We start from the raw sequence: 20,444 nt of genomic DNA on the forward strand, positions 1-20,444 counted from the left end.
AGACACCGGAAACAGCGTGAGCGTAAAGGGCAGCACGGCCAATCAGTTCTTTCGTAATGTTAAACCCACCTCTAGAATAAAGCACTATAATAAGATAATAATATGCTAATATCCGAACTTTTTATATCTGTTTAATTGAAGAATGAAGATACCAGACAGTATTCCCCATGGTCGGTACCAAAGGACTGTGATTCGAAATGGCGATTCGGCGGATGTACTTTTGATACCAATCTATTCAACAGGGGCTGAAATTGCTGATTAGGTTTAAATCGCGAAAACATGTTTCAGGGGGACAGGGCTTCATGAAAACCGACGCCATATTTCAGTGTATCTCTAAGCGCCATTTCCTGTCAATAGCTATTTATATGCAGGCGGTGTTGCTCAGAGGCCAGTGTGTGCGCTCTATGACAACCGTACACGGATAGGATCAAGTGCCAGGTTAATCTGGAATCTTTTCGTACCGTTCGACAACTTGCAAACAGCTTATATATTTAAGCATTGTTAATATTGGTACAGCCACCTGTTGCTTTATTACAACGTTGCTTTCAACGTGGGACATTTTGTCTGTCGTTTTAATCAGGAGTGCTCTACATCATCATACCCGTTCAGTTGTGGAGTTGCAGGCTAGCAATCTCTGTAGACGAATGGGCCATGGATATTGACACAAATCCTCAGAGCCCCACTCAGAAATAAATAAATGCACACAATATAAATACATACAAAATATTTACTCTGGGACGTACAATACAACATTGCATAAAATGTGCTACAAATTGTACATGTAAGTAAAACACAAATACAGTTCAGATATCAAGTCTTCATGTTTTTGTGATACTTTGATTTCATGAGCTGTACGTAAAATACTGATAAATACGATTTATTTCCAAAGTAGGATAATGATTTTTAATGCAGATGTATGTCTACACATTTCAGAAATGTATCCTCTATCAAATTTGCAACATGATTAACCCATCTAAGATAGGAACTAAACATTTCCATGCCTGTGATGACTGTTTTGTGCTGGCAAAAGCACTTCAATGCTGTAACTGTTCGAAAGATCATGATATTGCAACTCTGTTGTCTTTGGCCCATTTCTTTAGTATCCTGATTATGTATTCCACCTGTGGGTTCCCAGTGCTTCTCAACATAGGAAGGACCTCCTTCAACGTCTCTCTAGAAAGGACATTAGTGGACATAAAAAAAACAGTTACATACAATCATTCTAGTCAAATCCAAACAATGCATATTTGGATCATTCAAATCAAATCCTACAATTGTGTTTACTGGACAGTCACGCACTGGTCTTAACTCTGAGCCATTGTCACCTGCACGTCTCAGACGGAATCAGAGTGAGGTTTACTCCCAGTCCAACCAACCCCTCTGTTGGCGGTCTACCGTTACATTAGCACACAGCACACACCACACAGCGTCATACCTGGGTTCTCTTCCTGCCAGGATGAGCTGGAAGATCCCCACACAGGCTCCCCTCTTCCCCTCCCAGTACTCAGGGCAGGAGTCCAGCCGCTCAAGGGCATCGAAGGCTTTGGCGGCATAATAAAACTGGCCCATCTAGAGGCAGAGACCAAGTTTAGAGTCAAATGGTAACCACAGAAAACAAGGATAATGGGGAACACATTGATATTAGAGGTGTAACGATACACCAAACCCACGGTTCGGTTCATACATCGATTTTTGAGCCACGGTTCGGTTTATACCTCAGTAGTGGCAAAGTGTAGCGATATTGCTACTTAAGAGGAAATGATGAATTAGAAATCATTTTGTGTTTCACATGTGTTATAATACGACCGCAAAATGAGCTTTGTTGCATTGAGAGCTCAAGGGGCTGTATCTGTAAGGATGAGAGCTGCTGGGGTTGGAGAGGGGTGTGTATCGCAGTTCTGTCTTTTTGAATCGCGATACGAGATCTTGGATGCTTGTAACACAATTCTGGTTTTGGTTCACGTATTGTCACAGCCACAATTAATATCAGCATACAGCACAGACTGGACCCTCTGACATCCCATCACAGACACTGACCTTATAGCAGTCGTTAGCAATGAGCTGTAGGAGGCTGATGGATTCTGATGAGGTCTCCATCTTCAGGTACAGTTCCCAGGCTAAACGAGCCTTCTTATTCATTATGTCTACGTGTTAACAGGCAGAAAATAAGATTGATCAACTCAAGTGCAAGACTTTCACACCAGGTCATTTGAGGACACGTACATTTCGTTGGGCGATAACTTACAACAGCGAGTGAGCCAGCTCTTGTACACATAGTCATTCCTTATCTTCTCACTCTGGATCATCAGGAGCACCTAATATGACAACAGTTATTACTCTCAGTCAAACTCCAACATGTAACAACATGGCACTGGTGTCAATTCAAATAGCAATCGTAAATTGCTTTTTTCACAAGGGGAAATAACATTCTGTGAGTTTGCATTAGTACCTCCTCAGCCTCTTTGTAGTTCCCAAGGGAAGCCTTGGCTTGGGCATAGTTGAAGTTGAAAATATCCTCATTGTAGAAATAGCTCTAGAAAAATAAATATGTTAGTGAGCCGTTTTGTTGTGCGATAAACACATATTTTGAACAGTGTTAATTTCCATCTGCATATGAGTGTGTAATACTTTGACTGAGTTCAGGTAGATGAGCACATCCTCAAACTGCTTGAGAAGGAAGAAGCACGAGGCCATACACTGCCGTCCCGGTATTGTGTCTTCAAGGTAAATAGAAACCAACAACACAATGAACAAGATGATCAAGGCCCGTCCGCCCATTCACACCCACCCACACCTTTCCTAGTGAAATACCCCTACTTCTCTCAAGTCTAATATCCAGTTTCAGCACTCATTCATAAAGACTCAATGTGATTATCTGGTACAATGGGGTATTATATCATACTAACACAAGTTATTCTAGGAAACAGGACTTTTTGGAAGTGGATTTTTAGAATATCAGCGGTCATGCAAAGTGTATTCTAACTTGTCTTCATTTTGTATGTTGTACAGGTTTGAGAGGGCCACTGCTTGATCAGCCGCATTAAATATCAATATCCAAATAGAAACAGCAGCTTGTAAGCATTACACTGTTACCACAAGCCCAATACTATGACACAATTCAAAATACCGCATTCGCTGGCTGATCCTCCCACCAGCTGAAAGAACTGTTGCGCAATCTTCAGGTGTTCTCTCTGTGGGAAAAGTTTAAGCCATTAGCAAATCCTGATCTCATAATATCTATATAAATGGCAGCATCCATCTATGCACCAAGATTACTTACAGATCCAATTTCCTGACCTAGTGCTGCATTGACCACACCTTTCAAAATATATTCCTGGGACGAAGAAAAACGGTAAACATCATTAGAACCTCCTCGTGAAAGGCTTTCGCATCATCCAGGAAAACTGGGGGAGGGACAGGCTTGGGAAGGATGGAGGACCAAGCCATGCAAAAAGGAAAGATTGAGTAGCTTGTTGAGTACCTGGGGCGTGGTGGGCTCAAGGTCTTTAATAAGATTGTAAGCCTCCTGAACGTCATCTATAGTGTACACAAAAGAAACAAAAAAAGGGACAGAAATCACTTGATGCAGCAGACTCTGGGTGACTGAAACCTAAAAGGGAAAACAAGTTTAAAAAAAAAAAGAAAAAAAGCCTTAGCTCACCCTGTCTGAGGTAGTAGATGACCAGGTTAAGTCGAGCCTCAGGAATGACGTCAATCAGGGGTGGCAAGATTTGTAAAGCGCCCTCTCCACCACGAAACACTACCTAAGAGTAGGTGAGGTCATGGGGAAAACAACTTGTGAATTTTCTTGAAAAGATCTCAGCCTCTTTTTCAAATCATCTCTTTCAAATTATCTCTCAGTGTGTCAGTAACTTTCCAACTCTTCAGAGATTCTTTCTTTTTTGTTCTTCTAGAAACTTTTTCTAACATATCACCACATCAAATATATCTTTAAAGTGAGAGTGTTTACCAGGTTGTGCCGAATTAGCTCCTTGGCAAATTCAAATGAGCTGGAGGAGATGTCAATCAGGTTCTTCAACTCAGCCTTAGAGAGAGAACAGAAAAAAAAACTTAAGGGAAGACAAGAAGGTTCTTCACATCACACTCAACCTTTACCTCATATTACCCTTCACTCCACTAATAATCAATAAGCTTACTTAGATTGCACAACCTCAAGTTTGAACCTGAGGCTCACTGACTCTTGCATGTCAGAAACATTTAAATATTTTACCATTTAAATCATTACCATTTATGCAGTCAATACTTGTGGGAGGTGTCTATTTTTGGTAAATGACAATTTGTTACAAGTAGAGTGCATTTGTGCATTTTTAAAAATTACGGTCTTTCTGTCCATATGGCAAAGGTAGTCCCATATGCGTGGCATGGCGGTTACCTCTGCAGCTTTGCCATTATAAAGGCGGAAGTGGTTGCATGCTTTGAGATTGAGGGCAATAGTAGAGTCGGGGACACTCTGTAGGTACACTGCCAGCACCTCCTGAGAGACATCATAGTAGTCCAGCTTATAGTAGCACAAAGCTACATAAACATTCAGTGCCAGGAAATCTCTACACGACGAAGAGTAGAAAACAGTTCATCAAAACTGGTGAAGTCATCATTAGGGTCATTCAAAACAGATTGTTAAAAATGAGAGCAATGCATCAAAAAAAGAATGCGGTCTCTAGTAAAATTGCAAATGCCTGTTCTGCAGGAGGATTCGTTTGTAGATGTCGATGGCCTCCTGGTAGTGTGAGCGCATATAGTGGATGGAGGCGAGGCTGAGCTGGTCTTCAGTGACGTCCTCCAGATTCTGATGGAAACCCATGAGTTTCTTCTCATCGTTGAACTGTTCATGGAAATTGAGATAGAATGTCAAGTCAAGTGAATCAAGTATGGAATATACAAAACTATTACCACCCCTAGTTTGAATGCCTTTATGCACCGGTTCGGTTTCAGTCGATGTGCAAATTTGTCCAGACACAAAAAAATCAAGTCACAGTGACCTTGGCCTAACCATGAAAACAAGGCATGGAACCCTGACATACCGCACAGGTATTTAGGGCTCAATTAACATAATTATAAGAATCTGAAAAACATGTACTACCTTGTGAGCCAAGTGGAAGAGGAGTCTATTTTGGAGTTGACACTTTGGACCTGAAAAGATCAAGCAGAGAAAAAGATGGACTCTTTGAGATCGTCCAATGATAAAGTAGGGCTGCTGGCATGTGAGGAAATCATAGGGAACCTTTCAGTGCAGCTTCCTCAGCCTCCTTATAAAGCCCAAGGAAAAAAAGGGCACATCCCAAGTGGACCCACGCCTCTTCGGGACAGTCTGCCTTGAGAGTCATAGCCTTGTATTCCTGAGGTTAAAACAGAAACATCAACATGCAAAACTACATAGATAAAAATACCTACGTCTACATATGTGCTAAAGTATCTGTTCCTGATACAGTCACATTAGCACTGTCAAACACGAAGGTAGGATACAGACCATAAAAAACTATGTTATCCCCAAATAGCCATACCTCCATTGCTCTCCTGTGATCTCCTAAATGAAAGGCACAGTAGCCGATCCAAAGGCCTGCGTGTTCCTCGACCACCCCACCACTGGGCTGAAACTGTCACATGCAACAGGCATAAGATACATCATTACTCTTGTGGTGTTTGTGGAGACATTCGTTAATCAATTGGTGAGACCAAGGTGCGTGTACAGGCACCACCAAAAGTCGGCAGTTTACCTCCAGCAGAGTCAATGCACCCATATAGTCTCTCTGATTCAAATAGTCCTCAAGTCGTGGAATTTTCTTCGCCTTGTTTTTTCTCTTCTTTTCACTCACACTGGAAGCAGCATCGCCACCAACAGCAGGTTTTACTCTTGATAGAATCTTTTCACCCCCAAGAGAACGGGACATAAACGTCAATATGTGACAATTGCTATAATAAATGGTAACTTAACTTAATGTTAATCACCCTAATTAACATTGTGGCTCGCTTTGTAATTAGCTGCTAACCTTAACGTTACCATACCATTAACCTTCAGTTTACTGTTTGTTCCCTGTAGATTTTATCTATGAAATCACAGCTGTATTTTCTATCTATCAACCTATCAGAAACTTTGATCAAACTGAATATCTGTATAGCAAACCAGCGAAACTATTTAAGTTATAGTAAACGTTAACGATATGGTCACAACTCACCATGATGCTTGACCAGTGGGCTAACAAATAACGTTAAGGAAAGGCACGACCAATGTTAACGTTATTGGTTGCCAATCTCAGTGGCCCATGTTAGTTCCGTTGTATACTGGCAAGTATACTATCAGTTGGCTAAAGCATCTTGGAAGGCTGCAAAAGGGCAATGTAGCGGGAATACAGACGAGACATTTCGTCTAGATTTACTGCGAAAGCCAAGCTAACAGTTAGCTAGTTGCTCTCAGTAACGTTAGTAGGATTGGTTGGCAGGAAAAGCTCGTTGCTAGGCGACGAGACCGGAACTTAACTTTGAGACCGACATCGACAAGCGCACAAGGTCAGGTGTCGGTTCCCTGAGTTTTGAAGTATTTGCGGTGTCAACATGAACATACATTACATAAGGTACTCGTACATGAAAAAAAATATTCATGTGATTACGAATCATATAATTTTATATAAATTGGTATGGTTCATCCGATTGGCGTACGTAGCCCCAGTGGCCTAATGGATAAGGCACTGGCCTCCTAAGCCAGGGATTGTGGGTTCGAGTCCCATCTGGGGTGGATTCATTTTGTTACAATCATTGCTATGAGCTTAAAACACCATAATTTGATAACAATGTCATTACTTAGAAAACTTTCCACAAACACAATGGTGTGCAATACGTTGCAGGCCAGACAACTAAAAACGTGAAACCATTTGCTGCGTTCAAGACATCAGGAAACCCTATTTGGGGACTTTCTGAAAACCTGACCTTCATTTGATCCACTCGGAACACAATATATTTAATGCCACATCATCAATTTTCGTGTCATCTCCATAGTCACCTATTTTTGACTGTTTTATTTCATGTCACTTCGAATTCATGCCCCATACCATTGCAACTCTAATAGCAACTTAATTACATCGTCAGACAAGTATGTGTCCATGATCCTTGGAGTCATGAAATGTTGTAAATTTACTTACGTTGGCCTATACTGTATGTACTTAAACACTGGGGCTTCGACCAAAAAAATGGTTTATTATTCTGGAAGGTAGTCTCCAGCAAAATCTTACGGACATAAAAATTGCATGTTCGACAAAGGGAGAACACTGCGTGGAAAAATAAAAAAAAAGACAACTTGAAAGTTTAGGGATATGCTCTTCACAAAGATGATTTTGAATATTTGCTTTACATGGTCAATTCTAAACCAACAGTACATTTGCTGCATCCTTGTCAAAATTGAAGTCAGTGTCAAGTTGTCAGTAATCTACCCAGAGTACTGAGGCTTTTCTGGTTGGCATTCTACACTGCCTAGTCAGTCAAGTCAGATGGTTAGGATAAAGAGTGTCAGGATCAGAACCAATAAGAGGCAGGGTAGGTTTGGGTTTTGGCAGAATGTGAGGGGTAAAGGGGGAGCAGTACAGAAGGGGAACTTATGCTCAGATTAACCAGCCCATTGCCAACTGCACTGAAGGTGGCTACAGCGTGCAGCCTTTTTGCTTTTTTTTTTTCCCCCTTTGCAGCACCTTTGTCACCTGTACTTTTTTGTAACGCGATAAGGGGACTTCATTGCATGCGGCATGCGCTTTACACACTGCTAGGTTACGGTAACGTCCCGAAGACTTTTGTTGTGGTTGCAGCCAGACTCAGAGACCATTAATTTACAGCGCACCGCGGCCAAAGTTCTTCATTGAACCTGTGTGCGTGCCGCAGTCGGAGTGGCAAAGGGGCAAAATGCCGCTTGTGCTGTGCTTTGCTCGGCGTAGTGGCAGACCAGTTGTTGCACACGCAAGCCATTGAAAACCATGTGTTTTATAGTGCAGTGCTGCCGTTTGCACGTGCGCTTTAGACAATCTTGTATAACATCTCCACATAGGCCTGGATGTGTGAAATGTGAACCATTTTACTCTGGACAGGAAACCTCTTAAGAAAAACACCCTCCCCCTTAAAACCCAGTCAAGACAAATCAAAATGATTAAACCAATGAGTCAAGTTTATTGACCAAATGCAAAGCACAAGACCCTGGACTTGCTGCCATTTACGACCAGTCAGAAGTGGCACCACCCCAGTCACCGGTCTGAGCTGTTGGAGCAGCTGACCAATCCTCAGTGGCAGTCTGGGCACTCCAATCCTCTGTAGAAAGAGACCACAACAGCCAACATGAAATTTAGGGAACTCTAAATGTTAGAAACTATTCCTTTTTGAAAACAAAACTAGAGTTTTGTTTTCATGAAAAACAAAAAATAATTAAATCCACTCACTAGTCATCTCACCTGCATACACCTCTGTGGTAGGGGCAGCCTTGGCGGCAGTAGCTGCTAAGAGTAAAAAACATGTTGCAATTAAAATCTTGAAATCTTTGCAATGGCCACTTATATTTAATAAATAAAAGATTCACTTGTTTTATTGTCAACAGTTCTCTTGACATACCATCAATGGCAGCAGGGAACTGCTGAATGGGAACAGAGGGCACTTGCACACCCTCGGACCAGTCGGCCACTTCAGGCTGAGCAAAGTCAGCGACGGGGGCAGTCCATTCACCCTGGAACTCCTCCTTGCCCACGGCCTTCTCCGCTGCGGCCTGCTCCTCCTTCTCAATCTAACAGGAAAGGTGGACAAAGAGTTAGCTTGATTTAGCATGATTCAAAATCCAACTTCTCCCATCATCAGTATCTGCATTATGAATAAATGACCATGTACACTTTTCATTGTGCTTATGCATGACCATACCTCTTCAGGATCCCTGTAGAAGTACAGATCTGGCATGACCTCCCAAGGGTGCTCCCTGGAAATGGTGCCCCTCATCCTCAGGACCTCTCTAGCCAGCATCCACCACATCAGACCGGTAGCGTGATGTCCCTAGAACAAAATCACTAAATAAAGCCTTCACCTTTCCATAAACAATCAGCCCATATTTCCATGGGTTATTTCAACAGCAAACTATGGTGTCCACTTTCACCAAACATTAAAAGTCCTCTGAAAAGAGCCTTTACATTTCCTCTGCTCATTACAGTAAGAGAACTACTTTTGATTTTTAAGTGAGTACCTTGTTATTGCATGGAATGGCAATATCCACATATCTGAGGGGAGCATCAGTGTTGCAGAGCGCGATGGTGGGGATGTTGACGTAGGAGGCCTCAGTCAGAGGCTGGTGATCAGCACGGGGGTCCGTGACGATCAGAAGGCGGGGCTCTCTGAAGGCAGCCTGAATCTGATTGGTGAAGGTACCGGGAGTGAAGCGGCCAGCAAAGGTGGTGGAGCCAGTTGCTGAAGCAAACTTCAACACTGCTCTCTAGAGAAAGAAAAAAGGAACACTTGTAACACAGAAAGGGATGAAACCAATTAAGGAAACGTGCAATGAGGTTCAATCTATATAAAAAGTTAAGTGTGGCCCTGGTCACTATCTAACCCCAGTCATAGGGCAACAGCCCTCATGGTGTCAGCGAAAACCGGGCCAGCTTCCTTTAGCACACTTCCGACACCCACACACCAACAATAGTGCCAGGCTTTAACAGTGTGCAACTTCAGAACACACTTGGTTATATCAACGCCACACACACACCATATACATGATCTTTCAATCAATCATAATTGGGATTGTGGGGTGGTTGCTTCACATTACCTGGCCTGTATTTCTGGAGGAGATGACGCACACATCAGCTGGGTTCTCAATGGCAACAATGGCCCGGGCAGCAAGCAGCAGCTTCTCCCAGGTCTTCTTCAGGTTGATGATGTATACACCTGAGCAGTGAATATATGAACAGACCTTTAGAAATCGTCCTGTTAGCGGTTAGTTAAAAGCTATAGGCTCACTGGTGTAACCCACTGAGTGAGTTCTGTAAAGGGAAGTTAACGGTCAGACTTGTTTATTGCAGGGGGTATGCACACCATTATCCAACAGTGGGGAGTAGACAGCAAATAAGCTAATTGGCCACCCACTTACAAAATAAAAAAAGGTTAAGTGTGGCTGTGGTCACTATCTAACCCCAGTCATAGAGCAACAGCCCTCATGGTGTCAGCGAAAACCCAGCCGGCTTTCTCTAGCACACTTCCGACACCCACACACCAACAATAGTGCCAGGCTTTAACAGTGTGCAACTTCAGATTCTTCCCTTACCATGCAATTGCCCATGTCCCTCCTACCCCAACCTCCTTCTCCCTCGACCACCATCCCCTTCAATACCCCTGACTAGCATTCAAACTTTTGCACTCATCCTCTGGTACTAATATTTATTTGATTTATTTATTAAATAGTGGATAGATGTTCTTGCAATACTAGTAAGACAGGCCAAATAGCACAACTAACCGTCACTTTTCCTCTTGTAGACATACTGTTCCATCTGGAAGTCGAGGTTGGTCCCTCCCAGATGAGTTCCTGCAGCCAGGAACTTCAGCACATCCTCCTCCTTCATCTGAAGGACATCCAGACCTCCGGACATCGTGACCACTTTCCCTGCGTAACGAGTAAATGGGAGAGCTGGGAAGAAAACAGTGACGGATCATTTAACAGATCATAGAACACTGCACCCAACGGACTACATAAGTAGAACCAACTGAGGTATCCATGCACAGAAAATTCTCACTACAAGCCCGAGGATTTGTAGCCTGGGAACACCCATACGAGCTTTCGGCAAATTTGGGATTTGCTCTGCAGGTCCATCCAGCCACGAGGCCATTGAAGCCTCACATGGGCATGCAAATACAATCCCTAATCCGGCATGGACGTGTATTTCTTTGGAATTGAGTAAACAAATTAATTTTAAAGGGACACCAGGCAAGCCTGATGCTTTTTCTGTACGAAACTCCCCCTCGCTCGGTCTGAAGCTCTTTTCCTTTTCTTTGCGTCTTCAGTCAAGGGTTTTCGCTGCTTCTTCGCCAGCTCTGCCATTATACACACGTTTGCAACAATCTCTAGCGTTTCGTTAGCCTGCCTCTGTGCTGTAAACTGATCCTGCTTCGGTCGGCGGGTAGGATACACCGAACTTGCAAGTGGGATATTCTTCCTACAGGCAGTAGGGGCGGGCGAGAGAGCCTTCATTCGCCCCGTAATGAGTCATTTTGTTTAAAAGTTTGCTACACTTCATAAATAATTTGATAAAGAGTTTAATGCACCAATTTAAGTTTAATTTTACTGCTACCTACGCCCCTGCTGGAAGTCGTAAGTCAATGAAGCTCATCCAGACTCAATTCTTTTACATATACAGGTATTTGTGGATGGCAACAGGTATGCCATACAGTTGGAGGTGCAAACAAATGCTGCATTGCCATTGACATCAGATACAAAAGGAGCTGGCTCAAGGGTTGTGTTGAAAGCAGTTTTTATAGCTATCCATGTGTTCACTTCTGGCTCCTTAGCTACCATTTTGGTAACTATAACGAGCTATTTAACGTTAAACATATCTGAGATGCCCAATGTTTAGTCCTGTCTAGATGTTTTGATGTTAATCACTCCTATGATATATTGCTATTGTCTATCCAAAGTAAGATGCCTGTTTTGACGTTAACTGATGGTCAAATCAACCAAAACCACCTAAAAGTGGTCAGTGACATAAGCTTCTGTGAAATTATCGAGAATGGTCTGGTGAGTCTAGGGGATTTGGGGTCAGAATTATATCTTGTATTATGATGGTCAAACTAAAGTCTTCTACATGACTTGTTTAACTTATTAAATGACTTCGAGTAATCACTTATCGTAAGAAGTCTCCATGCAACATGCTCTCAATACAATTACTAATATTGACAAACTACTCACACACACAATAAATTAATAGATTTGTTCTTGAGTTTTCTCCAAATCTGTTACAGTGTGGACTTCCGAGCAACCAGAGAACAAGCATTAAGGAAGAATGCGAACATGAACATTTAGCCAAGTAGCGGGAACGCAGTTTGTGATATTACCTGGCCGGTAGGCCTAATTTGTGAAGGAGAGGGGGCTGGGGGGTTACAGCCAGTCTTCTCAGGTTTGACAGTGGCATCTTATCAGTTTATAGTACTACCGCCTAAAACGCTACTTCACATGTGATGTGGCTAGTCTTCCCGCTAGGTAGCTAACATTATGCTAGCTTGATGGTACATGTGCATTCAGGCCATTTTGGGCCTACTTCCCTTCCATTAAATTGCAGCCTTGGTACGGTCACAATGGGATCGCAGGAGTCCAAATCTAAAAGTATTATCATTTATATGCCGGTATTTGACAAAATAAACAAGTAAAGAACAATATAAATTGATTTCTCTGTAAAATGTAACTCACCACGAGACAACGCCGTATGGAGTTCCGAACCTCACGGCAAAAAGAGAGTGTAGGGGGGATATGACGTCATATATATTGGAGAGAACTGACCAATCGTTGCAGAGTTTCATTACCTCGTCTCAATTTTTGTGTTGCACACAGATAGGTCATGAGAAATAGCGCCCCCCATCCATAGACCATCTCATCAGGTGATAATCCCATTACTGTAATACGGGGGCCAACATCACTGCTGCAAAGCTGAATTAACAATATTTTATTCATAATTCTTTTCTATTTTAGGAAATATAATAATGGGAAAAATAAATTATTTACTTTTTAGAATTCATCCTTTTTTTTAAATGATTTTAAGCACTTTTTGTATAAGGTATATTGCAAAAGATGTAAAAATCGCTTGTCCCTCTGTATGACTTGTCTAGTATCACTGGCTATTTAGGATAAAAAAGTCAAACTATCATAAAAATAAATACACATATAAAAAGCCTCAAGTGTTTGTTCATGGATCATTAAGCAATTTTATTTAAAATGTTTTTAAAATTATGAAAAAATCAACATTTTACATTGGTCCCCACGTTGTCATCAATCCTGTTACCTTTGGATAGATATACACGATATGTACACAAATTAAATAAGAAACCAGATGTCATCTGTATACAGGAAACATGGTTAAAACAACATTTAGATTTTGTCTTAAAAGGTTATACCAGCATTAGGTATGACAGGGGGAAAGAGAGAGGAGGAGAGAGTATGACCTGTGTTAGAGAAGGAGTGTCATACAGACATTTGGGTACAGCTGAGGAACATGAATGTATAGTGACTGAAATTTTTAATGGGGATAATGGTAAATACACAATTGTTAATTACTATAACCCATGTAAAGCTTTAACAAATGAGTTGTTGAGGAACATTATCAAAAGATCTCACAAAGAAATATGGTGTGGGGATTTTAATGCCCACAATAGTTTGTGGGGAAGTAAACATACAGATTTAAATGGGGTAGAAATGATACATGATAGAATGCTAGTATGTTTAAATAATGGTAGTGGAACACAGATAAATATATACAAGAATGAAACCTCATGATGGTGGTCCGTTGAGAAAGGCTGGGCGGGCCAGCCAATAGCATTGCTCTGCAAATCTTACCTCGCACACACACTACTTTACTCCTTGCACACACATCATTTATCGTTCACATCAAAACAGTTGGCCTACGTGGAAAGTAAAATTGGTGTGTGTGTGCGAAGTAGGCTGTGTGTGTGTGTGTGCATTTTAAATGGACGTGCAAGACAAAAGTGGTGTATGTGCGAAGTAAAAGTAGTACAGTATGTGTGTGTGCATTTTACGTGGAAGTGCAAGACAAAAGTTGTGTATACATGTGCGAAGTAAAAGTAGTGTGTGTGTGTGCATTTTACGTGGATGTGCAAGACAAAAATGGTGTATGTGAGAAGTAAAAGTAATATGTGTGTGAGTTTTTGACGGGGATGTGTAAGACAGAATTGTTTTATATGCAATCTTTTCATTGGCATGTAGACAAAAACGTAGTGTATGTGCAAGCTTTTCATGTGCATGTGCAAGAAAAAGTGGTGTGCGCGCAAGCATTTCATGTACATATACAAGAAAAAGTAGTGCATGTGTAAACATTTAGTGCCGTTCACCCAGTTACGAGTTTATGAACAGCTGAAACGATTTTGGAAACATTATTTTAAGGTATGGTGTTGCTTTAAAGGTTAATTTAATAAATGTTCTGCTGTTCCAACTCACTGTATACATTTAAGAAGAAATCAATATAGCCGTGACACTGTGAAGCCAAATGCACTGGCGCCATAGGAAGGTTCACTATGCTTTTCTTGACATAGTTCTATCCTGGCTAGATGATGTAGTCGCATGAGTAGTGTGCAGAGGCAGGTTTGAAGTCAGGTGGTGAAGACTCACACCAATTTTGTTAAGACAAAACTTACCACCACTTACCACTAGAGATTGCTAGAAACATTAATTTTATTTCTATTAACTTGGTATATTATACATCCCTGAACTCACTACAATGCGCACTCCTAAACTCACACAAACGCAATCTGAAGAATAATGTTTAACAAAAGTAAAAGATCCATCCATCACCTAATACAGCAAAAAAACACCAAAAAACAGCAGATGAGTCTTGATGTTAGAGGTCCGATCAAATGCTTAGGGATATAGTCAGGATAATGATCAGCTGTGATCAGCTGTTTCATCTTTTATGTTTCCAAGAGAAATAATTATCACTACACCCAAACTGTTTAAGATTCAACATATGCAGAACCATTAGCTAGTATGAATTCAGAACATTACAGTATGTCTTTAGATCTTTGGTACATTGTTTTCAGCCTTTTACGGGGTCCTCTGCGTTCATCACGTGCAACTATGGGACAGAAGTAATAACACAAAAAATAGTTGAGTCACTATTACACATTTTGCAATTTCCATCTATAGTTAGTTAGCTGTATAGTTTGGCCTCCCCTGGGCACAAGCACTAACGCCACCTGTAGTTGGTTCAGTTAAGTTGAGCCATAAGTGGTCCTTTTAGTCGTTTTTACATCACGTTCATTATGACAGACCTAACGGTTATATTGAGATGCACAGTATGTATGTTCTATGCATAGTCCTTACATGTTGCAACCAAATTGATCCAAATTTAGGGGCTATATCTTGGACTTGGAAAAGATAAAACATGCATCTTGATCCAAAAGCCTTTCCCATTAATGAAATATGTTAACCTGAAAGTGATATGAAATCTACACTCTCTCTATATATATATATATGTCTATATATATATGTCTGTGTGTGTGTGTGTGTGTGTGTGTGTGTGTGTGTGTGTGTGTGTGTAAATACACTACACTGCACAATGAATGCTAACCTAAGACTTACTGGTAACACTTACTTGACAGTATCGACATTAGAGTGACATGACACTGTCATGAACACATGACACTGTCATGACACATGAAACCCAACCCTAATCCTAACCTCTCACCCTAATCCTAACCCTAACTCTAACCCTAACCGCAAACCTAACCCTAATCCTAACCCTAACTTGTTATCCTAACCCTAACTTGTTATGACAAAAACCAAATGTCACTTAATAACGTTATGTCATAAACATGTATGACTTGTTTATGACTCATTCATGACAGTGTCATGTCACTCTCATGTCAATACTGTCAAGTAAAGTGTAACCGACTTACTTTCATTACTTTGAAATATGTTGAGTTATCTTGAACTGTAGCTTGGTTGCATTTACTTGCATTTACATTTGTCGGTTTCTGTGCTATGAGGGATCAAAAGCTGTTTAATTCAAAGAAACAATGAGTACTGTGTCTCTTAGACAGGAAGTTGCTCTGTGGTTTGTTTAAACCTGCCTACCACTTTCCCACACAACAAAACAAAATGCTTTCCCCACCTGAGTTGACTGAGACCCAGCTTCCGGGTGACCTTCTTTCCCTTTTTTCTTCGATCTCACAAACATAGGACCCCTCGTCTTCCTTAGAGATGTTTGGTAGCATGATTGTTCCAGAGGTTTGGTTCGCCACATGTAATCCATCCTTATAGAATGTAGCACTGAGGTTTGATTTGACACTTTTTCGCCCTAAACAGCGAAGTGTTAATTTCTCTCCTTCTTTCAAGGGATGCACTGGACTTTCCAGTATCACATTGCCACCTGCACAAGTTCAGAAAATTAGTGAGCATCAGGCTATGGTTCAGATTGACAACCACACATTAAACATAAAGGGGTCTGAACTCTATTCACATATTCATGAACTTTGAGTATTTCCTGTTTACAGGATGAAAAACACAAACACAATCTGTAAAGAACTTTGTTTTTTTTTCAACTTGTAAACAGGATATACTCAAACACAATCAGCAAAGAGAAGCCATTCCGTCTTTGACCCATAATCTTTTACATGAATCCGGTATATTCAAATTTATTTATATAAAGTGAAACTGGCTCAATCTGATTTTGTTCTGTTCTCTCTTGTAATTTATTTATTTATTTCAAGTTCTGACTGCCCTATCACTTACTGTGCACGGTTATGTTGACTGCATTACTGCGTTTCCCAGATTCAGACTGGCACCAGTACACCCCACTGGCTGATAGAGTTAAAGAGCTGATGTTACATGTGGATGGATCCAACATCTGTGACTTCTTATCGAAGGGGCAGTCTGACAGCTCCTTTGATAAAGTGAATCGTCTCACTGACCAAACCGTTGCAGCATCCTGTGCTTTGCAGGCCAGAGTGAGAGGCTCAGATACAAAATGCTGGGATCTGCTGGGAATGACATCAAGCCAGACAGAGGAAGAGGGACCTGGAGGAGTTGAGAACACAGACAGATCACACAACCTTTCGGAGCAGCTTCACCTACAACAACTAGTAGGTAGAAGACTCAGGGTGCAGGTTAAACTATTATTTCTAGAGAAATCCAGACGTATGTTTATTTACACTTTACTTAAAAGTATCGTCATAAGAGTGTCATAAGACTGTCATGAACGTGTCATAAACTTCATGACATAATGCTTCTGTTATAAAATGACATTCGGTTTTTGTCATAACAATTTAGGGTTATGATAAGGGTTAGGTTTGCGGTTAGGGTTAGAGGTTAGGATTAGGGTTTGGGTTCATGTGTCATGACAGTGTCATGTGTTCATGACAGTGTCATGTCACTCTTATGTCAATACTGTCGAGTAAAGTGTTTCCGTATGTTTATTTCCCTGACCAAATATCTCCCAATGACTGACCACTACTCATACATGGAAGAAGCCATGTGCCATTTCCTATTTCCATGAGCTCTGATGTGACATACATTTCACCACACAACACAACCAGTGATATTTATTAGGCAATTTGCAGTTGTAGCTGCTGTCATCTCAGTATTGTAAATGCTATATGCCATAATCATATGTCATGAATATTAAAGGACAATTCTGGCGTAATGTGACCAGTTTAATTGCAAACCACTAATTAGCGCTTAACGCTAGCCTTAATCCCAGCGAACGGTTGCACTCGGTACACATGTGTTATTAACCCCTAGGTTCATTTTGCGCCGGAATTGTAACAGAATATTTGCATTGAAAATAGAAAATAAATACATTTGACAGAATGATTAAATGTTGAATAAAAACCAGTTCCAACAAGTTCACCAATGTTCACTAATGGTTGCTATGTTCATAACTGAATTACTGAGGCCTATATACATTTTGTGCACTTAAAGAGACACTAAACCTAGATGAACAGCCTTGTAAACAGCAACAACAGCTTTGTTAGCAGCTCAAATCAAGTCAAGTCAAGTTTATTTATATAGTGCATTGGTAAAAGTTACTATGTATTTTGCTAGCTAATGTAGGCTATTTGGACTGAATCTGTTTTACAAGTCATAGACATAACAGCCATAACATAGACCACAAAACAGCATCACAAATACTCTGGCAGCTAGCGGAGAAACCAGTTGTGTATTAATCTGTTATTCACATGATGGTTATAAAAATATGCACATAGAATTTTACCATAAAATTGGTAGAAAAGTAGAATAAAAGTTATAAATTACATAAACTGATTAATGATCCAAATTTTTATTTTATTTTACCAATTGAAACAGGCTTTATACTATATACTATAATTTATACTCGTTTTACAGAAGCAAATGTTTTGAAAGTGAAGATTAATTCATTTAAATTGTTAGTATCAGTATTTATTTATTTTTTTTAAATTACAGAAAGTTCTATAACTTTCAACTTTCAATAAATGTAACACACCTCTCTTCATCACCTACCTGTTACTGTAAAGAGCACAGGATGGCTCATCACCGGACCTCACTTTGAGAAACACTGCTCTTCATCACCTACCTGTTACTGTAAGGAGCACAGGATGGCTGTACTCAGCGTAAGCGGCCAGCTCTTCTATCTCGGCTCTGCAGACGTAGAGGCCTGAGTGTTCTGGAGCAGAGGAACTGAGAGTGTAGGAGCCTCCAGCTCCTCTGCTGCTGTCTGACAGCAGCTCCACAGAGTATTCAGCCTCACGGAATCGACCACGATTGCTGACCAGAGGTAAGCCCTCACTCACTGGAACAGCTTTGTACCAGTGAAACCTCATGCCAGGAGAGGGGGCTCCAACTGAACAGCTTAAAGTCACTGCAGATCCGTCAGTCACCCAGTGATCTGGGCTGACTGAGATGTATGAATAAACAGTTTCTATTGGAAATATGAATATGATAGTTCTATTGGAAATATGAATATGATAGTTCTATTGGAAATATGAATATGAATATGATAGTTCTATGAAGAAAAACAGTTTTATGAATGTAAATTAAAATCCAATGCTTATGCAATGGCAGCCAGCAAACTATCAAGCACTGTGCAGTAGTAAACCTCACTCCCTCACTCTCCAACACCTTGAAGGGGAATAATAGAGCTCTGTTGTTTAAGGTCACCGAACCAAAAAAAAAAAACCTTAGCTCCAGTTATTGTGGCTAGCTATCTCCACCAAATGGCCACAAAGCTATGCTATGGGGGCAGATTTTAGACTGTGTTTGTACCTCTTAACAGACTCAAAATGTCATTACAAGTGCTGTGCAACATGAACGGAATCCTTACAAGACAGCACTTTGCAAACTCAGTGATTGTGAAGAAACAGTAGAAATCCAGTGTTTTGGACTTTACAGGAAGCAACCAAGGGAAAGGTTTGTGTCTGCCTGCACAAACATAGGATTTATACTGTTTCTTCACAAAGAATGAGTTTGCTAGTGTTCTGCATTCCTACGGTAGTTTTGGATCTTTCAAGAGGGGTCTAAAGACTTATTTCCTCAGTTTACACTTTATTTATTAATTCTTAGATTTATGGTTTGTATATTTATATTTGTTGTTTTACTGCTTTTTCAGTGCTTGCCAATAGCAGGATAACTCAAGCTATGTAGTACCAACTCATTTTTCTTACTGACAGAACTCGGTGATCCAAACAACAGGGCTCTTATTTTTGTTATTATTACGTTTTTTTTACGCCTTTTCTCTTTATCACACCTCCTCTATGCTAGAATTATGAGTGAACACTTTTCAGATGACATTTATGTACAGTATGTTAAAGTAAAATATCTCCTGTATCATAGTTTCTAAATTATGCAGACTTGCAAAGAAATATTTTCTCATCACCCTCCAAATTATGAGTAATAATTTTAATCTTGCGGGACGTGTTATGTAAATGTGCATTATAAACAAAATGTATTATTATTATTATTATTATTATTAAATGTACCTGGTATGTGAACTGTTATGTTGACAGCATTACTGAGCTCTCCAGATGTAGACTGGCACCAGTACACACCACTGTCATATGTGTCTAGAGAGCTGATGTTGCACGTGGACTCGGCCCAAGTGCCCGATCTTGAGTTAAAAGGACAGTCTGAAAGCTCTCCAGATGTGTACCGCCTCACTGTCCACTCAGCTGGGTTACCAAGCCCCTTACAGCTCAGTGACAGAGACTGAGATTGAAGGAAGTCAGTTCTGTTGGGACTGACCCTTAGCCAACTAGAGGGTGAAGGACCTGTGATTGGGGTAAAGGTATTAGAAAAATCACTTCTGGTGAACACCAACACACACTTCAGATAATTAGACGTTTTCTCAAACACTCACTTGTAACCCACACTAGATGAGGCCAGCTAAACTCCGTGTAATAATCTCCTCTTTCTCCTTGGCACACGTATATTCCAGAATGTTGTGGCCCAACTGAGCTCAGATTGTAGGACTCTGTAGATCCACTATCACTGTTCGTGAGGAGCTGTACAGAGAACGTCTTCACATGACCGGATCTGTCAGATTTAACAGTGATGCCTTCTCCAGGGGGAACAACTCTGTACCAGTAGAATTTCCAGTCTATGGATAACTTTGATGAATAAACCCCACAAGTCATTGTCACTGAAGTTCCTTCCATAACCCAGTGGTTTGGATGGACTTGTAGAAATGCAAATGGTTTTTGAACTGTAAAACAAAGGATTACTTTAGTAGGAA

At 40.8% G+C, this 20,444-nt stretch overlaps 3 protein-coding genes and 3 non-coding genes across 10 annotated transcripts in view; 1 reads left to right on the top strand and 5 right to left on the bottom strand.

Moving 5' to 3' along the window:
• Positions 1-713: 713 nt before the first annotated feature.
• On the bottom strand, positions 714-6,489 carry ift56 (intraflagellar transport 56). Its single transcript, XM_076294406.1, has 18 exons — positions 6,195-6,489; positions 5,736-5,882; positions 5,523-5,615; positions 5,243-5,357; positions 5,102-5,151; positions 4,698-4,843; positions 4,394-4,565; positions 3,971-4,045; positions 3,662-3,764; positions 3,482-3,537; positions 3,281-3,334; positions 3,128-3,191; positions 2,629-2,717; positions 2,450-2,533; positions 2,246-2,315; positions 2,038-2,144; positions 1,436-1,569; positions 714-1,173 (listed from the first exon to the last, which is right to left on the bottom strand). Exons 1-18 carry the CDS (start codon positions 6,195-6,197, stop codon positions 1,059-1,061), a joined length of 1,677 nt encoding a protein of 558 aa, XP_076150521.1. The 5' UTR covers positions 6,198-6,489; the 3' UTR covers positions 714-1,058.
• Positions 6,490-6,678: 189 nt separating this feature from the next.
• On the top strand, positions 6,679-6,751 carry trnar-ccu (transfer RNA arginine (anticodon CCU)). The gene has a single exon. It is a non-coding gene; the product is annotated as a tRNA-Arg (tRNA).
• A 1,395-nt stretch (positions 6,752-8,146) lies between these two features.
• rpsa (ribosomal protein SA) lies at positions 8,147-12,525 on the bottom strand. 4 transcript variants are annotated; one of them, XM_076294442.1, is made up of 8 exons: positions 12,422-12,525; positions 10,478-10,648; positions 9,794-9,912; positions 9,218-9,463; positions 8,902-9,030; positions 8,602-8,770; positions 8,445-8,486; positions 8,147-8,304 (listed from the first exon to the last, which is right to left on the bottom strand). In XM_076294442.1, exons 2-8 carry the CDS (start codon positions 10,608-10,610, stop codon positions 8,210-8,212), a joined length of 933 nt encoding a protein of 310 aa, XP_076150557.1. In that variant the 5' UTR covers positions 10,611-10,648; positions 12,422-12,525; the 3' UTR covers positions 8,147-8,209. The 4 variants fall into 4 exon arrangements, with proteins under 4 accessions (XP_076150557.1, XP_076150541.1, XP_076150550.1 ...); XM_076294426.1 differs by having other exon boundaries at positions 8,433-8,486; XM_076294435.1 differs by having other exon boundaries at positions 8,445-8,489.
• Positions 9,555-9,694, bottom strand: LOC143137812 (small nucleolar RNA SNORA62/SNORA6 family). The gene has a single exon (XR_012990098.1). It is a non-coding gene; the product is annotated as a small nucleolar RNA SNORA62/SNORA6 family (small nucleolar RNA).
• Positions 10,131-10,270, bottom strand: LOC143137818 (small nucleolar RNA SNORA62/SNORA6 family). Its single transcript, XR_012990101.1, has one exon. It is a non-coding gene; the product is annotated as a small nucleolar RNA SNORA62/SNORA6 family (small nucleolar RNA).
• Positions 12,526-12,909: 384 nt separating the features above from the next.
• The window catches only part of LOC143134256 (Fc receptor-like protein 5), a 50,382-nt gene continuing 42,847 nt past the window's right edge, over positions 12,910-20,444 (bottom strand). For both annotated transcript variants that reach the window (XM_076294469.1, XM_076294477.1), the window contains 6 exons: positions 20,070-20,414; positions 19,693-19,980; positions 18,291-18,635; positions 16,472-16,756; positions 15,852-16,109; positions 12,910-14,813 (listed from right to left, as the gene is read on the bottom strand). In XM_076294469.1, coding sequence (XP_076150584.1) covers positions 14,740-14,813; positions 15,852-16,109; positions 16,472-16,756; positions 18,291-18,635; positions 19,693-19,980; positions 20,070-20,414 — 1,595 coding nt within the window. In that variant the 3' untranslated portion in view covers positions 12,910-14,739. The remainder of the gene's footprint in view (positions 14,814-15,851; positions 16,110-16,471; positions 16,757-18,290; positions 18,636-19,692; positions 19,981-20,069; positions 20,415-20,444) is intronic.

Source organism: Alosa pseudoharengus, unplaced genomic scaffold (assembly GCF_046254945.1).
Source record: "Alosa pseudoharengus isolate Yale_2024_CS ecotype anadromous, Long Island Sound unplaced genomic scaffold, YU_APseudo_1.1 YU_APseudo_1.1_scf_1, whole genome shotgun sequence".
NCBI classification, from domain to species: domain Eukaryota; kingdom Metazoa; phylum Chordata; class Actinopteri; order Clupeiformes; family Clupeidae; genus Alosa; species Alosa pseudoharengus.